The sequence below is a fragment of the Cupressus sempervirens genome, chromosome 5 (assembly GCF_028749045.1).
Source record: "Cupressus sempervirens isolate cs-2001-9-10 chromosome 5, ASM2874904v1, whole genome shotgun sequence".
NCBI classification, from domain to species: Eukaryota; Viridiplantae; Streptophyta; class Pinopsida; order Cupressales; family Cupressaceae; genus Cupressus; species Cupressus sempervirens.
This window is the reverse complement of record NC_143122.1, coordinates 579,590,719-579,609,511: the sequence shown is the minus strand read 5'-3', so window position 1 is coordinate 579,609,511 and position 18,793 is coordinate 579,590,719. Positions and strand designations below refer to the sequence as shown.

General features: G+C 37.9%; 1 protein-coding gene across 1 annotated transcript in view; it reads right to left on the bottom strand.

The window, feature by feature from the left end:
- LOC149557264 (chloroplastic import inner membrane translocase subunit TIM22-2-like) overlaps positions 1 to 18,320 on the bottom strand; it is a 46,220-nt gene extending 27,900 nt beyond the window's left edge. Inside the window, exon 1 of the mRNA XM_089831968.1 lies at positions 18,076 to 18,320. Within this exon, the coding sequence (XP_089688094.1) occupies positions 18,076 to 18,250 (175 nt within the window). The 5' untranslated portion in view covers positions 18,251 to 18,320. The remainder of the gene's footprint in view (positions 1 to 18,075) is intronic.
- Positions 18,321 to 18,793: the final 473 nt, after the last annotated feature.

Below are 18,793 nucleotides of genomic sequence, written 5' to 3'. Positions count from 1 at the left end.
CACTACCTTTTGGCTCCTTTTGCATGTTTTTAAACTCCTTCATCATGCGGATCATATCCTTTTGTAGGGCACGAACCTTCTTGCTGTTGCCTTCATCGTAACTGTTATCATCTCTGGCAGGCTCGTCGTCATCAGAATCAGAGGAGCCAGTCTTCTTCTTCTTTGTCTTCTGCTCACTTTCGAGGTCCAGTGCTCTGTTATAAGCATCCGCGTATGACGACGGTGGCACAATTTTCATTTTCCTCCGCAACTTCGAGCGAAGGCCTTCCACGAACCATCTTTTCTAAAGTCCGTCTGCCGGCTTGCTTTCCATTTTGTTTATTAAGTCTTTTAATCTCCTGGCATAGACGCGGACAGTCTCATTCTTCCCTTTGGTATTGAAAATCTCTACTACGATTTCATTATCATCCCACAACAGTTTAAATTATGCCAGGAACTCCTTTTTAATTTTATCCCAGCTATTTAGCTTTTGTGGATCCACATCCGTAAACCAATCAATCGCTACCCCTCGTAGGGTTGCCGGAAATTGCCTCACCCATTCATTGGTATCTGTGATTCCATTTGCCCTCCAGATCGTCTCACATGTCTTACAATGTCGGATGGGGTCATCTATACCATCGCCCTCAAACTTCGGCAGCTTTTCTTTGGGTCCCGCCATCACAACTGAATTTGTTAAACAGGCATCTGCAACACTGGCATTATTTACTCCAACACCGGCGGTTTGAACTCCCACACCGGAGGTTTGCACTGCCACACCAACGGTCTGCACTCCCACACCAACAGTCTGAACTCCCACATCGGAGGTCTGCACTCCTACACCGACGGTTTGCACTCCCACACCGACAGTCTGAACTCCCACACCGAAGGTCTGCACTCCCACACCGGCGGTCTACTCTGCGACTCCGGCGATCTGCTCTTTGACACCGTCGATCTCGACAGCTGCGAACCTTGGTGAAGAAGAAGGATCTTCTGAAGTTGTTTCCTGGGGAAGTCTATCCCGGACGAAGAGGTCACTCCACTCTCGTGCTCCCTCGACACTGCGAGCCGTGCGAGTTGATGCTCTTCCGTCTAAATTTTCTTCCCTCGGCAAACACTAATTCAAGAACTCCTCCAATGCTTCTTCCACCAACTCTACCCGTCATCGAGTCTCCTCCAACAATTCCTCCGCGCTCCTGTTTCCATCGACAATCTTCTGGAATCTCCGTCGACACTCTGCCTGCTGTGCCAGAATTAAATTTTCTTGCGCAGTACGGATTCCATCTTTTCCCTTGACCTTATTTCGATCCTTGTTAAGCTAATTTGGCATTAATCTTCATTCCTCCCACCTTCCAAATTCATAAGGCAATGGCGCCAAATGTTTACCGTATGGGTAAAATAAATCAATGCATATAGATAATGAAAACAGGAACAGCAGAACTCTTTAGATTATTATTCGCATATGCCAGAACATTACATTATGCTTGATAAGATGAATGATAGATGATAGAAGATGATTTACAATGATCTCAGACGGGATATAAATACTATCTGCTGAACCTTCCCGAAGGAGTCCGTCGGCCACAAACATTATGTCCGCTACAAACTATTTACCCGTCGGCTACAGAATACAGAAACACCGACAACAATCACCCCGTCAGCTACAAAAACACCGATGACAATCACTCCGTCAACTAACACAGTTTCTACCGACAACAGAAATATTCTCAATCCAGCTCAGAACCTCACCCCAACAAAGATCACAAGCACCACTAGAGTCAACTGTCAGTGGGAGCTCAACATTATGCCAACTAGCTCCCTGAAACAATACCAACCGTGTGACTGATTCCTCCTATGTCCCTTAAACAAAAAGATAATCTACCTTGCCAACTGTCTAGAACAACACTACCCTCTAACATGTATCTCGAAATAGTAACTATACTGAAGAAGCAAACTAGACATGGCTTCCTCCTTTGTGAAGGGAAGTGTAACAAAACTACCACCCATCCCACACCTATGCAATAATCAGAAAAGAATATCCTCTGCAAGTGGGCTGAATGGAGAACCATATGCATCCCATACGATGTGATTATAATGTGATGCACTAACCAACTCCTCTGCGAATCCCGAACCAACATGTGGTCTCCCTATACAAGGAATCATTACAATGCACCTCCTTGTGTGAAAAAATCACACCATCAAGTATACCAAACTCAACCATCCCATACTGAGTAGACTCAACCCAAGTGCTATCATCATGCTCAACATTTGTGGTGGTAGAGTAAACAAAGGCATTGGATCAATGCGGTTGAGTCCTCACTGTATGAGGAGAAGGGCTAATCAATAAATACTCATCTGCACTGTCCTTTCTCCTTCTATGCCCATTGGCCATGCTGTTAGCTAAGTCTCCATCCATGGCTGAATTGTAATCAACATTATGTATCTCTGTTATAAATGTAACAAGGCAATCACCTCCTAGCTGCAATCAATATCAATATGGGAGTCTTGATCAATTTCAAGAGATGTTCTATCATCCAACTCAAATAGTGAATTTTCAAATATCCAATCAGCATCCATCTCAAAAAGTAAGTTACTATGCTTCATCCAATCAACATTATGATGACTCAAAAGTATTACTGTCATAAAGATGAATATCCTCATGTCTACTCTCAGTTGTTGCACACAATTAGCTGCCCCAACAGGTGTTATCAATCCTGAAGTCATCAACCAACAGACCTAATGCCAAAACACAACAAGACTCCTTCAAATTCTCAGGTAGCTATATAATGGTGTCTTTTCCAATCTTGTGGTCCCTAGTAATGCCGTCAGCTTCATCCCTGCTAAGCTGCCATATGACTGAGTTTTGTCTTTCTTTTAATCCCTCCTTATAGGCTGCAACAAATTTTCTTCCCTTCCTCCCTCAATCTTGCCCCTTGTTAAGAAGGGCTTCAATTTTCGCTCACATTGTTAACCAAACTACAAGCATCAGAAGAAGTAATGTATTTGTTTCAAATCAGCCAATATGATACATAAGAAGTGTTGTGAATCATCATCACTCTCCTCAATGATCAAAGACAAAATAGATTGTATAAAAGACAAAACATTTCACTTGTGGTCCCTTTTAATGGCAATCAAAAACTCATGGAACATATCAAATATTAAACCTTCACAACCAAGATCTATCATAATCACACCAGCTCTAAGTTTTGCAACTGTTTACAAAACTCTTTTTCTTATCAAAGGATGGATTATTACTCAATCCTTGAAAACTTTCTATGATCAATTGAAATACCTCCTTCATAGCTTCCTTGTTGTAAGGATCATGTGGTGCTATTATCCTCATAACATGAACAATACAATGAGTAATTGCAAGTCTCACCTCTCTATCAGCATGTCTCAACAATATGGCTTAACTAAGGGGATCACAGCAAAAAGGATGTTCTCGTGCTTACTTTTGGAAACTAGTTGTTATATCGTATGTAAACAGTTCTCAGTTGCATCCAAATCACAAAGTAATCTATGTTTTGATTGAAACAAATCTGCAATTTTCTTTTCTATGTTGTAGAGTTTTCCTTCAAGGACATGTTCCTTGTCTTTGGCAATCAATTTCGGTAGCTACCTGGACATGTTTGTTCAATCTTCTGAAATACTGTTTGCCAATTTCTCCCTCACTGAATACCCCTGTTTTGAATTTTTAATCTTTCTAAAGAAATTTTTCGAGCTGCTGGAATGCACCCCTATATGAGTTTTAAGTTTTGGTTTGTTTTGCTTCGTTCAACAGTTTTCAAGATACAAATAATATACGGCAACATTGATTCCTTCTTCATTCAACAATACAAAACATGATCACAATATTATTCTACTGGAAAGTTTGAATGAGCAGCAGGTATGAATTTGCATTGTCATGTCAACATAGAATTCATGAACAAGAAGCAATTATTTAGCCTCTTACTGTTGAAGGTACATGTACAAGTTATCCTTAATATGCTCAAAATAATGATGAACAACAGGGATATTGTATTTTTTTTTTTTTTCTGACCTGCTACATTAACTGCAGAAGACTGGAACTTAAACAACCACAAGGTCTCACTGGCCTAGAATGTGCTTGGCTTGCTACACAGAATGCTTTCAATCTTGTATTGCTTTGCAATTGTATGACTCTTTTTTCCATCAACCTCATACGCTTATGGTATCAACCCTGTAGTAACATTGCAGAACTCAAATTCCCTTTCCAACAGATGCAATAATGACTTCTTAACCTTGAGTTCGTGGAGGAGGGTTACTGCCAATAAATAGTAAATCAACCAGATACCCCAATCCAATGCCCAGCCATTTGAACAACAGTTTGGCTTAATACCTCAATCTGGTACTGCATTAGCCTGTCTTATTCCCCATGCCCTGTGACAATTATCATCTACAAGAAACTTCTAAAGTCAAAAACATGAAATGTTACTGCTGAAATGAACCCAATTACTTCCCTTAGATTTGTACTACATCTCTGAATCCTCGAGAATTCCACACAGCCCCAATTTGCATGACCTTGCTGACTTAGCCATTCTGTGTCCCTCGATCATTCAAGCATCTTCAATTTCCACATACATTAGGAACAATAAAAAAAAGTCACCACCTGATAACTCCTACCTGACACTCCAGTAAGTTTAACGCAGCATAGTGGATTCCGTTACTTATATGTGCCCAGCTTCATCTTTAATAACCTGATAATATTAAAATTGGGCTATAATTGTCTCTCCCAAAAACTATAGAGAATTTATTTCCATCAAAATAAATCAAGCCCCACTTAATAGTTGAACTCTAAAAACTTTTGCATATAATCAAATATTGGCAAATGGTAATATTAAATTCCACGGCACTATTTATTAAATGCACAACATTCCAGTTTGCAGTGTACTCATGAACATAATCTCGTAGGTTAATTTATTCCTTCCCATCAATATACAGCCTTCTAATATTACGTGGGGGGAAAAAACCATGAGCCGTCTCCAGACCTTCAATGCCCCACTTATTGGAGAGAGTTAGCTTGTCACTGATGAGAGCAAACACAGAAAGTCCCAAGGTAGAGTAGAAATTTCAACTTCAACCAATGTATTCAAAGGTAGCAATTTAAACATGAAGCTGAAAATTTCAAGACAACAATGACTATTCTTTTTTGCCAACGTTCAAGAAAAAACAATGCAGGATAACGTCTCCTTCAAGATTTGGAATAGAGGAAGACACGACAATGAGAATTTTCCTTCGAATTATTTTGAGCTCCTTACAGCCACTAAGTATATTAACTGAAGAACATATATATATATATAAAATTTCGGTACCCAAAATTGCTTCTCATGTCTCGTGGCTCCAGATATTTGATATATGTGAAAAGCCCGATAATGTTTATCACTTCAATAATATTTTGCCCCTTCTAATAGTCTAAAAAAAATATCGCCTTCAATAAATTCACAGCACAACAATATTTTCCAGTCTTTGATTTAGAATCAGATGTTCATTAATGTATGCCACAAATAATAATTTTCCACGCATTATTTTTAGTAATCTCGACTCATGACAATGCTTCAAATCACTGTAAATAACAAAGGCAATATAAATTAATCTATGGCCCAACCCCAAAGCTTCAACAAGAACTAATCACCCAAGAATTAACACCACCAGCAATGTGAAGAATGCCCAACTCTTATATTCCTTAATAATCTTATTGAGCACTGTAAGAATCCCATCAAAGCAGCCTGTAATATTTTCAATAAAATTGGCAGATTAAACCTTAACCCTCCAAACCTTAAACATTGGTAGCCTACCAAAATAATTATTCTCCCCAACTTTGCACATGAAAAAATATTCAAATAGAATATTATCTGTTTGGAATGGAGACAATTTATCTCCACCTGGCAATGTTAGATTTTGAGACTTCAAAATGTTGAAACTAGTAACAGCCCACTGTAGAGAGATATTCCAGAATCGCGTTGTTGTTGAAACCAGTAAATATATATTGTCTTCAAATCTTAACCCTACAGGCTAGCAACATACACTGCTTTGATACCACTATAATATCCCAGATCGGATAATTTCCCCAATTTATCTTAAATTAAACACCAAAATTGAAACACAAATTTGCATCCAATTCTCTTTCAATTAACCAACAGTAATACAAATTGACAGCAGAAAATATAGTCTTCCACAATGAATATTACACTATTATCTTCAGCAAAATCAGAATCAAATCTGATTGTAGATACTGTAGCAATAACAAGCTTGGATATAGAAAATAAGAACCCGGAATACAATGTGAAACACCTGCGCAATGTCTCCAACCTACAATGGGTTTCTGTCCACCATCCAAGCTTGAGGGTTTCTGTCCTCTCACCTGCTAAAAGTTGTAGCTTTCCAAAAGCTATCCAAGAGAGGAGATCCAAAACTAATAACCAAGCATGCCGAAAATGAGATCCCTCTTCCCTTTTAAGCACAACAAGTTGACTCTTCCTATTCCCTTGCTTGTCTCTTCATTTTTTATTCTCTTTCCCCTTTTAATTGTCTTTTTGCCCACCTATGAGAATAATACAACTTTATAAGATAAAGTGACTTATTAACTCCCCTTTTTAATTTATAAGTCACTTTATTAAAACAATTTAGCCTTCAGACATTAAAATAAATATCTTGCTGAACTTAGAAAGCCATATATAATAGCTCTTGCTGGAAACCTCTCGGCAAGACACTAGAAGTCCACTAGTGCAAAACCGGAAATACAGACCTTGGCTGACTTACTATAAAGAGCAAATATCAGGAACCCTTGCTATCTCAACTCTGATCTGCCTGAAGATGCCTATATCGAAACTCACAATAACCCTCGACAAAGACCTGGTTAGCCCACAAGACCATGATGGAAAAGGCTAATGATGCATTAGAGGTAAATGGCTAGAAAAGGGGACATTACAATGAACGAGGAATCATACTGCAAACCCATCATGACAACAAACTTGCCTATGATGAAAATCAGACATCTGAAACTCACCTTCTTTGGATGATATTGGTATTCAGACCTGGTTTTCTTTCCACAAGGATGAATGATCCCCAAACACCCAGCAACAGTCCTTATGGTAATTTAGCAAGTTTCAGTCCTTAGTTTGGCTTGGAATGGGCATCTAGGTGCTGCTACTAGGTCTGTAATTACCTTGAATCAGATTGCCATTGTCAGATCAAACCCAGAACTGAAAGAATATTTATTAGATTTATGAGTCTCAGATTTTTGCTCATGGCACCCTCACCTCAACACCCCACCGACTTGGATTGGTTGCCAAATGTTTGTATGTTAATGGGGATTAATCTGCAAGTGAAATTTATTAAAATAATGTTTCATTATTTATTTAATGCTCAATAATGTACTTTATTGTAATTTTAGGTGATAATATCATCTCGGATCTTATCTGCAATTTCTTTTCACAAACTTGCTTATTTTGTAAATATTGTAACCTTATTTATTGAGCATCTTTGCTCATTGTTAATACATCGAATGATTTACCAATCACTTGTGTAATATGGTATCAAAGCCTTCTGAAAGCCATTTTTTTGAAAATTTTCAAATGAAATAATTCTTGTCTTTTGAAAAAAACATTTTTTTCTGTAAAATGTCTTTGGGCAGTGGTTTTTTAAAACCCGAGTAGGGTTTATTAGCAGCATTTTTATCTCTGCAAATCACAGTTTTAGTCGTTTTTTGGTATTTCAGCAGATTTTTCTCTGCAGACAACGTCCTATGCGCACATCATTTTTTGGTGTCATTTTCATGGCTCTTTTGATTGTCTTTTCCTGCTGCCCTCGCATCTGTTTCTCTGCAAAAACAACTAGTCTTGAGTCGACATTTCCTGCATTTGATACATCTAGTTTAGCCTCCTTTTTTCTACAAATTGTGGCTGGTATTTTTGGGCATTTTCAAACCATTGTCTAAAGCTTCCTATTGTTTTTCAGCACCATCTAGGGTTTCTAAAACCCTTTTATATTTGAACTGCACCAAGATCTGCCTTTTTTACAGTTCACGTTTGCAATTTTTTTATTTTTTCAAAAACAGCTAGGATTTCTTTTGAAACTCTCAGGTGCTTTGTCAATTTGAAAAACTAATTGCAGTCTCTTAATATGTGTTCCAAGAGCTCAACTGGGTTGACCTCATAATTTTGGAAAGCTCATTTTCTGTGCCTCTATTTCTATGTTGATAAATTTTCATTCTAATCCTAGATCCTTTTTGGGATTTTTGAGATCTTTTCTAGGTCTTCATGGGATTTTTCTAGGCTTCAGACAATTTTGTCTCAAAATCTGTGCTTGATTTTTGTGCCAACAATACTGAAATCTGCACTTGTCTCAATGCATTCAATTGGTGCATAGAATTTTGAGCAATCGGCATCTTTATAGTACCTTGTTTTTGTGTCTTGAAAAACGTGAAGATGGCTTCATTGACCAACATGATGTTGGAAGGCGAAACACTTCAATGGCAAAAACTACAACACTGGGAAGCAGCGGATGCTGACCATTTTTTAATATCTTTGCCTTAACAAGATCATCTTGGGTACCCTTCAATGTCCAGCTACAACGTATCCAGATCAGGCAAAGTTTAACGAGCACAATCATGAAGTTGTCATGCTCATTAAACTTTATGTTATAGATGATCAGTTTCCACAAGTTTCCCTTGGAAAATCAGCTGCTGAGATTTGAGAGCACCTAAAAGCCTTGCATGAAACCTCCAATAAAAGTTGTGCATTCTTTTTAAAGAATCAGCTTTTCTCCATCATGATGGGTGAGAGAACGTCCTTATGGAAGCATCTGAAGAAGATTAAGGACATCCATGATCAGTTGGAGACAATTGGTCGAAAGATGGAGGAAGAAGACATGGTGGTTATCACCTTGAAAAGTCTTTCGAGGTCTTATTAACATTTTATTGAAACTCTCAACATTACCTCTACAAATGTTGAATTAAAGTTTCCAAACATATGTACCAAGCTTCTGCAACAAGATTGTTGGAAACATTTGATTGTTTAGTACTGGTTCTTCATCATCTTCTACAAAGCAAGCTTTTGCAGCACACTTTCAGCCGAAAAACAAAGTGAAAGGTCAGCCTTCATAGTAGAAAGGCTCATGTCAACCTCAGGAAAGTTCTAAAAAAAAGAACATCCAGCATAATTACTATCATAAATACGGTCACATGAAGAAGGATTGTTGTCAACGATTAGCTTATAAATAGAAGAAGCAGAGAGAGTCTCAGTAGAAAGTGCATGTTCTCGAGCACAATAAGCAGAAGGAATCTGCCTTTAATGCTTTCGTGGCTAAAAGACCTGCAGATCATGTAAAGTCTTCTACCTGGTACATTGACTCAAGTGATTCGCATCACTTTACTAATCGGCGTGATTGGTTCACAAACTTCTCTCCATTCACTAACTCGGTTATTTTTGGAGGAGAAGAAGAATACACATTTGTCGATAAAGGCACTCTGTTTAAGTATATTTTGGTAGGAGGGATCTCATATTCCTCAATGTATACTATGTTCTTGGCATGGAACTAAATCTTCTCGCAGTGAGTCAGATCGTGCACCATTCTCCTCAGTTAAACATTGTATTCAACTCACAGAAGTGCTCAATTATTGATCGAGAGAATCGTCGTATTGTATTTGTTGGCATTGAGGATCATGGTCTTTTCCAACTTGTGGATATTGGTGATTCTCTGAAGATAGCCATGGCAACCAGAAGTTCTTCCATCACCAGCCTTTGGTATTCGCGGATTGGGCACTTAAATGTGCACTATCTCTCTCAATTGGCTCAGGAGGAACTTAAATGTGCACTATCTCTCTACGATCCAAACTCAGGCTGGGAAGCAACACAGAACACTGTTCACAGATGGTGACTCATGGCAAGCCTCTAAGGTACTTTAGTTGGTTCATGTTGATCTTTGTGTGCCAATGAATACACCTTTTCTTACTAGTTGCAGGTGTTTCTTTCTTTTTGTTGGTGATTTCAGTCATAAAATGTAGGTGTACTTTCTTATAGATAGAAATAGGATGCTTCTATTGTGTTTCAGAAGTTTAAGGCCTTGGTTATTGTATAATCACTCTTATGCCAGAAAACCGGGGGGGTTGTTCTACTGCATTCTCCAACTTTTGTGATACACATGGTGTAAAACATCAATTAACCACACCCCACACTCCTTGGCAAAACAGTGTTGTAGACCGGCTGAATCGTATTATTGTTGATATGGCTCGTTCCATGTTACAACAGGGGAGTGTTCCTAATAAGTTTTGGGCAAAAGCAATTTTCACTACGGTTTATCCCCTACACAAGTTGTTAAGGGAAAGACTCCTGAAGAAGTTTGGATTGGTCGCAAACCTAGGATTAGTCATCTCAAAATCTTTGGCTCTTTAGCCTATGTACAAATTCCAGATGCCAAGTGCTCCAAATTGGATTCCAAGAGTCAAATGCTTATGTTCACAAGGCACAATGACAACCATAAGGCTTGTCGATTGATAGATGTAGACACTAATCATCTTGTCTTCGATAGGAATGTTGTCTTTGATGAAGCATGTGGACCTTTCCACCCATCCTCATCTATGCAGAAGTCTAAGGATCAATCTTTGAAGGCTTCTGGTTTGGGTGTCCATCTTCTTCTAGGTCTACCTGATGGGAGGGAATCAGAGGGATGATGCAGATCCTGAGTTTGACGATGCATAACCTAAGTTTCCTCTAAATGTTAGGCTAAGACTATTGGTAATCCACATCATGATGAGCTCATTGAGGGTAAATCATCCAAAAACAAGAGCAAACAGCAACATACAGTTAATTTTGCTCACATGGCCAACATTCAGAGTGTTCATAAGCCTCAAACATATTCAGAGGCTAAAGAGATTCCCAAGCAGGAAAAGGCTATGGAAGTCGAATATCACAGTCTTCAAAAGAATTACACTTGGGTCCTTTCTGATCTTCCTTTAGGGAAGAAGCCCATTAGATGTAAATGGGTGTATAAGGTCAAATATAAAGCTGACAGAACCCTTGACAAGTACAAGGCCCGTCTAGTTACTAGGGAGTTCTCATTGAAGGAAGGCATTGACTATGAGGAGACTTTTGCCCCTACAACCAAGATGGGTACCATTCGGCTTCTCTTTGCCTTAACAGCCCAGTTTCATTGGAAAGTTCATCAAATGGATGTTAAGAGTGCTTTTCTCAACAATGACTTTAAGGAAGAAGTCTATATGACTCAGCCTCTAGGGTTCAAAGTTGTCGGTCAAGATCACAAGGCATGTAGAGTGGTAAAAGCACTCTATGGCCTAAAATAGGCTCCTCGGGCTTGGTACATTGAGATTGATAAGTACCTCACAAATCGTGGCTATTAAAGATGTCCAGCTAATCCTAATATGTATGTCAAACAAGTTGGTAATGAGATTTTGTTAGTTGTTGTCTATGTTGATGATCTAATCATTACTGGCAGCTCAAAACAACTGATTGGTGAGCTCAAACAGAGTTTGTGCAGCTTATTTGACATGACAAATTTGGGACTTCTCCATTAATTTAGGTGTTGAGGTTTGGCAGACAAAGGGTGGTAGCTTCATCTCCCAATCCAAGTATGCTCAAAGTCTTATGCATAAGTCCCAAATGTAGGTTTACAAACCTGTCTCCATACCCATGGAAAAAGGGCTTAAGTTGCTAGCTAAGTCCAATTCACCTGTAGTAGATGAATTATTGCTCAGGCAATTAGTGGGTAGTCTCATCTATATCACTGCCACTAGACGAGACCTCAATTTTCCAATGAGCTACATTTCACACTTCGTGAAAGCCCCCAAAGTTGATCATGGGGTAGCTGTGAAGCGTGTGCTACGTTATGTGAAAGGCACTTCTAATTTTGGACTCTTGTACACTCAGAGTCAAGATACTAGACTTCTCGATTCAGATTGGACAGGTTCAGTTGATGATAGAAAATTATCATCTGGGTATGAGTTCAGTTTGGGCTCTGGTGCAATCACATGGACTAGTAAGAAGCAGCAGGTTGTAGCTCTCTCCTTGACAGAAGCATAGCACCGTGGAGCTGTTAAAGCAGGATGTGAGGTAGTTTAACTTTGATGGATGCTTGCAGATATGCAGATATCTCAAGCAGGTCTGACTCCTTTGTTTGGTGATAATCAAGGAGTTCTCAAACTGGCCAAGAATCCAGTCTTCCATGAAAGAACTAAGCATGTGGAAACTCAAAGTCATTTCATTCGGCAGCTTGTGGAAGACAGATCCATTTAGTTGCTGTATGTTCCAACAACAGATCAGACAGCAGATATCCTCACCAAGTTCCTCAGTCAGATAAGTTTGTAAAATTCAGGGGCTCTATTGGTGTTGTTAATAGATTGAGCATTAAGGGAGGGTATTAAAATAATATTTTATTATTTATTTAATGCTTGGTAATGTACTTTATTGTAATTTTAGGTGATAAGATGGTCTCTGATCTTATCTACAGTTTCTTTTTAGAAACTTGCTTATTTTGTAAATATTTTAAGTTGTAACTTACTTATTGAGCGTCTTTGCTCATTGTCAATACATCAAATAATTTACCAATTACTTGAGCAGTAAATTTGGGAGGATTTGGTACTTCAATAATTTTCAAAGAAGTTCCAAAGAGAATCGCCCAATCTGAGTAATTTTCTGATCTGGGCCTGCATATACCTCAATTTGGCCCTTTAATGGCTTCCAATTTGATGCCCAAGGATGGAGGACTGGTTAGGAACAAATACTTGGCAATTTGGACATTCAATTAATTTCTATGACATTTCAAACAAAATTGCCAGACCTAGGAAGTCTGCCGATTTTGACTGATATTCCCTTCTCTATGGTCAATGTCTTCCAAAATTCTGAGAAAAATGTCTTCAAAAACAACCTGCCATGACTCATGAATAAAGTTTCATACAAATGTTTTTCTATAATTTCTCAAAAACAAGTTGCACCATAGAAGGGGTTCAGATTTAAGTCTGAAAATACCTTGTTTACAGCTCTTTAATGACTTTTTGAGTCACCTTCAATCCTTCTTTAATGGCAGATATCTTCCTTCTTCACCTAGACTCCAATAACCAAGGTTGGATCGTGCTTAAACTTTACCCCTTGCTTCAATTTTGGCAATCCTATTATTTGTTCTTCAAAGATATTCATGGCTTGCTACAACAGCAATCCCCTTTTAAATGTGTTTTTGCCTCTTATTTGCTTCCCATAAGCAATGTGGGATAAAATAATTACCAACTTCTGGAAGGTTTTAATTTGACTTTATTAATTTCCCACATTAATTTTAATTAATTGATAAAATATTGTCATAATGGAGAATTCAATCCACGTTAGGACTCTTAAATTTGACTACGTCAATAACTTGTATAAACTTAAATTCTTGTCCAAACTCCAAATCTATCCATGCAAGGTGGGGAAAATCAATCTAGGCTTGGAAAGCATTCACCTTAGAAAAAATTTGACCTTGCTTTGCCATCACAAGGGGAGGAGTCGTCCCTAGCAAAGACATCCTTAGAAAGAATTTTGTGATTTAGCTCCAAAGGGGAAATTCAACCCTAGTTACTATAGTTCTTATACTTTCAATACTCTTGTTGAGGGAAAAACATGCCATTTGCGGACATTTTTTACATTTAAAAGACAATTATATCATTCCTTATTATCCTCAAGGAAAAAAAAACCTTAGCATAAAAATCTCCAACACTTAGAAAAATTTCGCATTCCATAATTGACTCCAGGGGAAAATCAACCCTAGACTGTAATCCATACTTGCCTTCCTAGGGCAAAATGACCCTAGCCTAGACAAAATCCAAACTTGGGAAAATATTTCAAGTTCCCAATTTCCTCCAAGGGAAAAGGGACCTTGGTCTGGAAAACTTCCAGACTTGGAAAAAATTTCAGCATTACAGACTCAGTTCAAGGGGAAAATTGACCCTAGTGTAGACAAATTTGGTATTTAGAAAAAAATTCGAGTCCGTACTTGCCTGCTTGGGAAAAAATGACCCTAGTATAGACAAAATGCAGTCTTAGAAAAAAATTCTAGAAAAATTTTGCATTCCATAATTGACTCCAAGGGAAAATCAACCTTAGACTGTAATCCATACTTGCCTTCCTAGGGCAAAATGACCCTAGCCTAGACAAAATCCAAACTTGGGAAAATATTTCAAGTTCCCAACTTCCTCCAAGGGAAAAGGGACCTTGGTCTGGAAAACTTCCAGACTTGGAAAAACTTTCAACATTACAGACTCAGTTCAAGGGGAAAATTGACCCTAGCTAGACAAATTTGGTATTTAGAAAATAATTTGAGTCCATACTTGCCTGCTTGGGAAAAAATGACCCTAGTCTAGACAAAATGCAGTCTTAGAAAAAATTTCAAGTTCTAAGCTCAGTCTAAAGGGAAAAACAATCCCTATCTGGACAACTTCCAAACTTAATTTTCATACTAACCCTTAGGGGACAATTGACCCTAGTCTGGATTTTTCAAAAACTTCAAAAAATTTCAAGCAAATATCATCTAAAGTGGTGGAAATTCATATAGTATGCTTGGATTTCGTTCTCAGTACTTAGGAATTTTTAGAGAAAGGTGAATTAAAGTGGGGAGATTCATGGTAAGTCTAAATTTTTATCAAAATATGGAGGGAAAATCATAGTGAGTCTGGATTTTGATCAAAATATGAAGGTAAATTCATGGTAAGTCCGGATTTTGATCAAAATATGAAGGGAAATTCATGTTATGTCTAAATGAAATTAATTAAAATTGAAATCTAAATCAAAGTAGAATATTATAACTAATTTGGCTCCATAATTTCTCTGCTACCCCTTAGCCAATTTAAGCTCTAAATCGCCAAATGAAATGCAAAAATCTACCTAACCTAACAAATACAAGCAAAAGAGGGGATCCCCATTTGCATGAGGTGATGGTGTGAAAAGGTCACAACAGAGACCAAGTTTCCCAAATATGCTTTCAAGAAAAAAAAATGAATTGAAGCATCATGAGACATCTCCTACGACCAGTGGACCACTCTTGCAAGTCACCCTGACTCCTAGGTGCTTTGTATGGCTAATATATATCCTACCCTAGTGAGCAAGGCATCTCTTACTATTTTAAAAATTTGAACTCTAACTCTGCTAGACAAGCTTCCCAAATGTGTTTTTGCTTCACAAAACTCTTCTAAGTGGTAGAGATGTTTCCAATGCTTAGAGAGCCAATGGTGTTATGGTAATGCAAGCTACAAGGTACAAGACTTCTGACTAATGTGTTTACAGATATCTTTTTCTATTGTACTAAGATTACCGGTGGTGTGCAATGCATCAAGAATACCTTCTCTAGCCTTCAATTGTTACCTGTTGATGTTTATAATCTAAAAGTCCCTAAGTCTCTAGTTCTTTCCATGAAATTCTTATGCAAAAAGTAAACATTTACTTGTCTGATGCCCAAAACCTATAATACATAAGTTATTATCACAAAGGGCTACTATGCCAAAAAGATTCAATTTCATTCTATTTTTAAACATACCCACCTATTGCCTTATCCCCTCAATTCAAATGTTACTTACATCATATTTTTGTGTGGTAGCTTAAGCATATTTTCTACTTATACTTAAGCAGATCCAGTTTTCACATGAAAAAATCAAATTAAAAATAACGGATATGTAGAATCTTTTCCTATTTTTGCAAAGCAGCTATTGTTTGGGAAATGGAAATAAGGGTATCGTCCCATGGAAGAGAGCTTCCTAAAAAATATTAGTGGATGTTGCTGAGATTTTTTAGGATCATTTTACACTAGGAGGTCCCATGAATTTTCTAGTGGAGTTCATGCTTAAATATTTAAGCTCCACAATTTATGGAAGTCGGTGATCTCATCAATTTTTTATTTAGCATATTCTATTCATGTAACTAAACAATTTTTTTTTAAATCTAATTCCAAGAATTTATAATTATCATATGATTAAGAAGTACTAAGCAAAAGCCTAAGCTGGTGGGGCAAATTTTAGACCCACCCCACCTTTTCAACCCACTCAAATATGCAGCTCTAAAAAGTAGAAGCTGCTACTTTTGACAAAAAGATCAATTTAATCTTGTAGCAATATTTCATTTAGTTGATGGGACCTTCCACTCCATTAAAATAGATCTAGAAGCCCCCTAATGCAACCACACTCTAAGCTGTGAAAAAGGGAGGCTTAAAATCAGCAGCAGCTACCTATTGAAAATTATGCCAAGCATCTTCATAAATTTATTTTCCTCTTTCATTTGCCACTGAATTTTCTCTTTCATTTATCCCTAAATTTTCCCTCCAAATTTTATGTCAAAAATAATATTAAAATGACTGCTTAAAAATAAGCAGCAGCTAAATCAAAATGTATGGAATAGCTCCTCCTGGCTTAAGTGTAACTTTTTCTTGTTGTCAGTGGTACAGAGGCGTGCCTCACCTGGGAGAATCTTCGCAAGAGAGGTTTCCAAGGACACTCTACCTGCTTTTGTTGTCTGTATAGTGAGGAATGTTGCTCTCACCTATTCTTTCTTTGACCTTTCTCTAGGGAGCTCTGGCACAGGTGGTGGGAGGCTTGGCGAGAAACTTGTATTCATGCTACTTCCTTAATTGAATTCTGGGAGAGCTTGGGTAGACCTCCAGTGAAGAATTCTCCAGATGGCTTGGAATATTGGGCCTTCCTTATTGTCTGGAACCTATGGCTGGAAAGGAATCACAGGGTCTTTTACAATTCTCAACTTGGAAGCCTTCAGTTGTGGTGGAAGATAGTTAGTAGACTCCAGGAAACTATCTTTGCAAAATGTGATGTCTTACAATGTTGTTCCTGGTGAACATGTTTTGGTTTGGAATTTGCAGCTAGAGAATAATAAAGTTGGGAGTAGTGTTCATAGTAGACCCCGACAAGCTAAGTATCAGATTAACAGAGCTGGTAGGTGGATGCCTCCTTTGGGGTTGTTAAAAATTAACACTGATGGTTCTTCTTGTGGGAATCCTGGACATGTAGGCATTGGTGGTATAGGTAGAGGAAATGACGGTTGTGCTCTTATTTTTCTTCTCTATCTATAGGGGTCAACACTCCAACAATCTGATGGAGGCTCTTGCTATTAAGGTTGCTACTGAGTGGGGTTATTCCCTAGGATGGAGAAGAATCGTCTGTTAATTTGATTCTCAAATTGTAGGGGATATGTTGAAAATTAAAAACTTGGGAGATGTTAGCTTCTGTGGTGAGGAAGATTCATCATCAGTGTAGTTCCCTGGAATTTGTCTCATTCTGTCATATTCCCAGAGAACGGAATAATGTTGCTGACTGCTTGGTGAAGTGGGCCTCTAATATGGGGGAGTTTGGGCTATTGAAGGAAGGGATGGACTACCTCCTAAACCTTGAAGTCTTAAATAGGCTTCTGCTAGAAGATAGATTTGTGTAATTGGCTGGTAGGGTGTGACTTTTTATTCCTTTTGTTTGGCCTCCAGCGTGTGCTTTGTATCTCTGCTTTCATTGAATAAACTTTGACCGCTTTTTTAAAAAATTAAAAATAAGAATAAGCTGCAAAATTAACAGCTTCATAGGCCACCAGCTCCACAAGTTACTCAAAAACAATAAAACCGCAATTGCTAGCCAAAACAAACTAAGCAGCTGCACGGAGCCTTTCCCTTTAAACAGTCCTAGCTTAAAATAACAGAAGAATCCACACTTTTCATATCAGAGACCAGAGTCCTGGATTCAAAATAAATATTAAATTTTATATTTTCCCTAGGACATATTCTATTACTTTGAGCTAACAGATCGACCCATTCAATATTCCTAGAACAATTCATTCTTCAAAATTTTCCTTACTAAGAAGACATGACAAGGTACTGAAATTACGCAGAGCATTGGATTCAACTCAAGCAACCAACGACGAGATAATATAAAAGTTATGGTAAATTTGTCGGGAGGCATGGCTAGAAAGTCAAGAGTTTCAGAAGAAAAGAAAGTTATCAAATAAGAATTCATTGGATGTAAATAACTATGGCTTCACAGAACTTATTAATAGAAGGGGATGAAAGGAAGAGATGAGATTACAAACAGATATTAATAGAACGGAAAAGAAAACTGACCAATGCCAAAAATGGAGCCCAAAACAGCACCGCCAGCTGCATCCACTGCAAGCTTCTGAAAACACATATTGTATCCTCCCACCTCTTCTCCTCCTCCTCCTCCGCCTCCTTGCTGTGAGGGTTCTTCCGGGGTTTCGGTGGGTTTAGTCTCAGGGTCTGAAGCCACCATAGCCATCTTCGCCGAGGCTTTCACAATGCAGATTTTTAATTTTATATCGCCAGAAATATGTTCTCTGCCGTTGCTTAGAAAAGATAAAAGGGCGTAGGAGGCATAAGAATGTGATCTATGCCCTTGTGGACGTTAAAAACCTTTTAGCTTTTATCTGATCTTTTCTTCTTTCCTAAATCTTAATTAGGAAAGGGCGGTTCTCGGAGGAGCATGATATTATCACACCAAAGGGACCTTAAAAATCCAACTATTAACTATTTATAAAACTAAATCCCAACATCAAAATAGTTGTGAATTTTGTGGTACACCTATTTTTATTTTCTATCTTAAAGAAAGAAAGGTCTTTCACATGGTGAGAATAATTGTTTTAGGAGAAGCTAATAATAATAATAATGAGCATTATTGTTGAAGGTGATCTAATTCAAATATGATGCAATTGGCATAGAATATATTAGGTCAGACTGACAACTTTAAATGTTAAATTCTTAAGGTGGATGGGTAAGTCAATTGGCTATTGAAAGGGGTCTTGATTACTTTAAAAAATTTAAT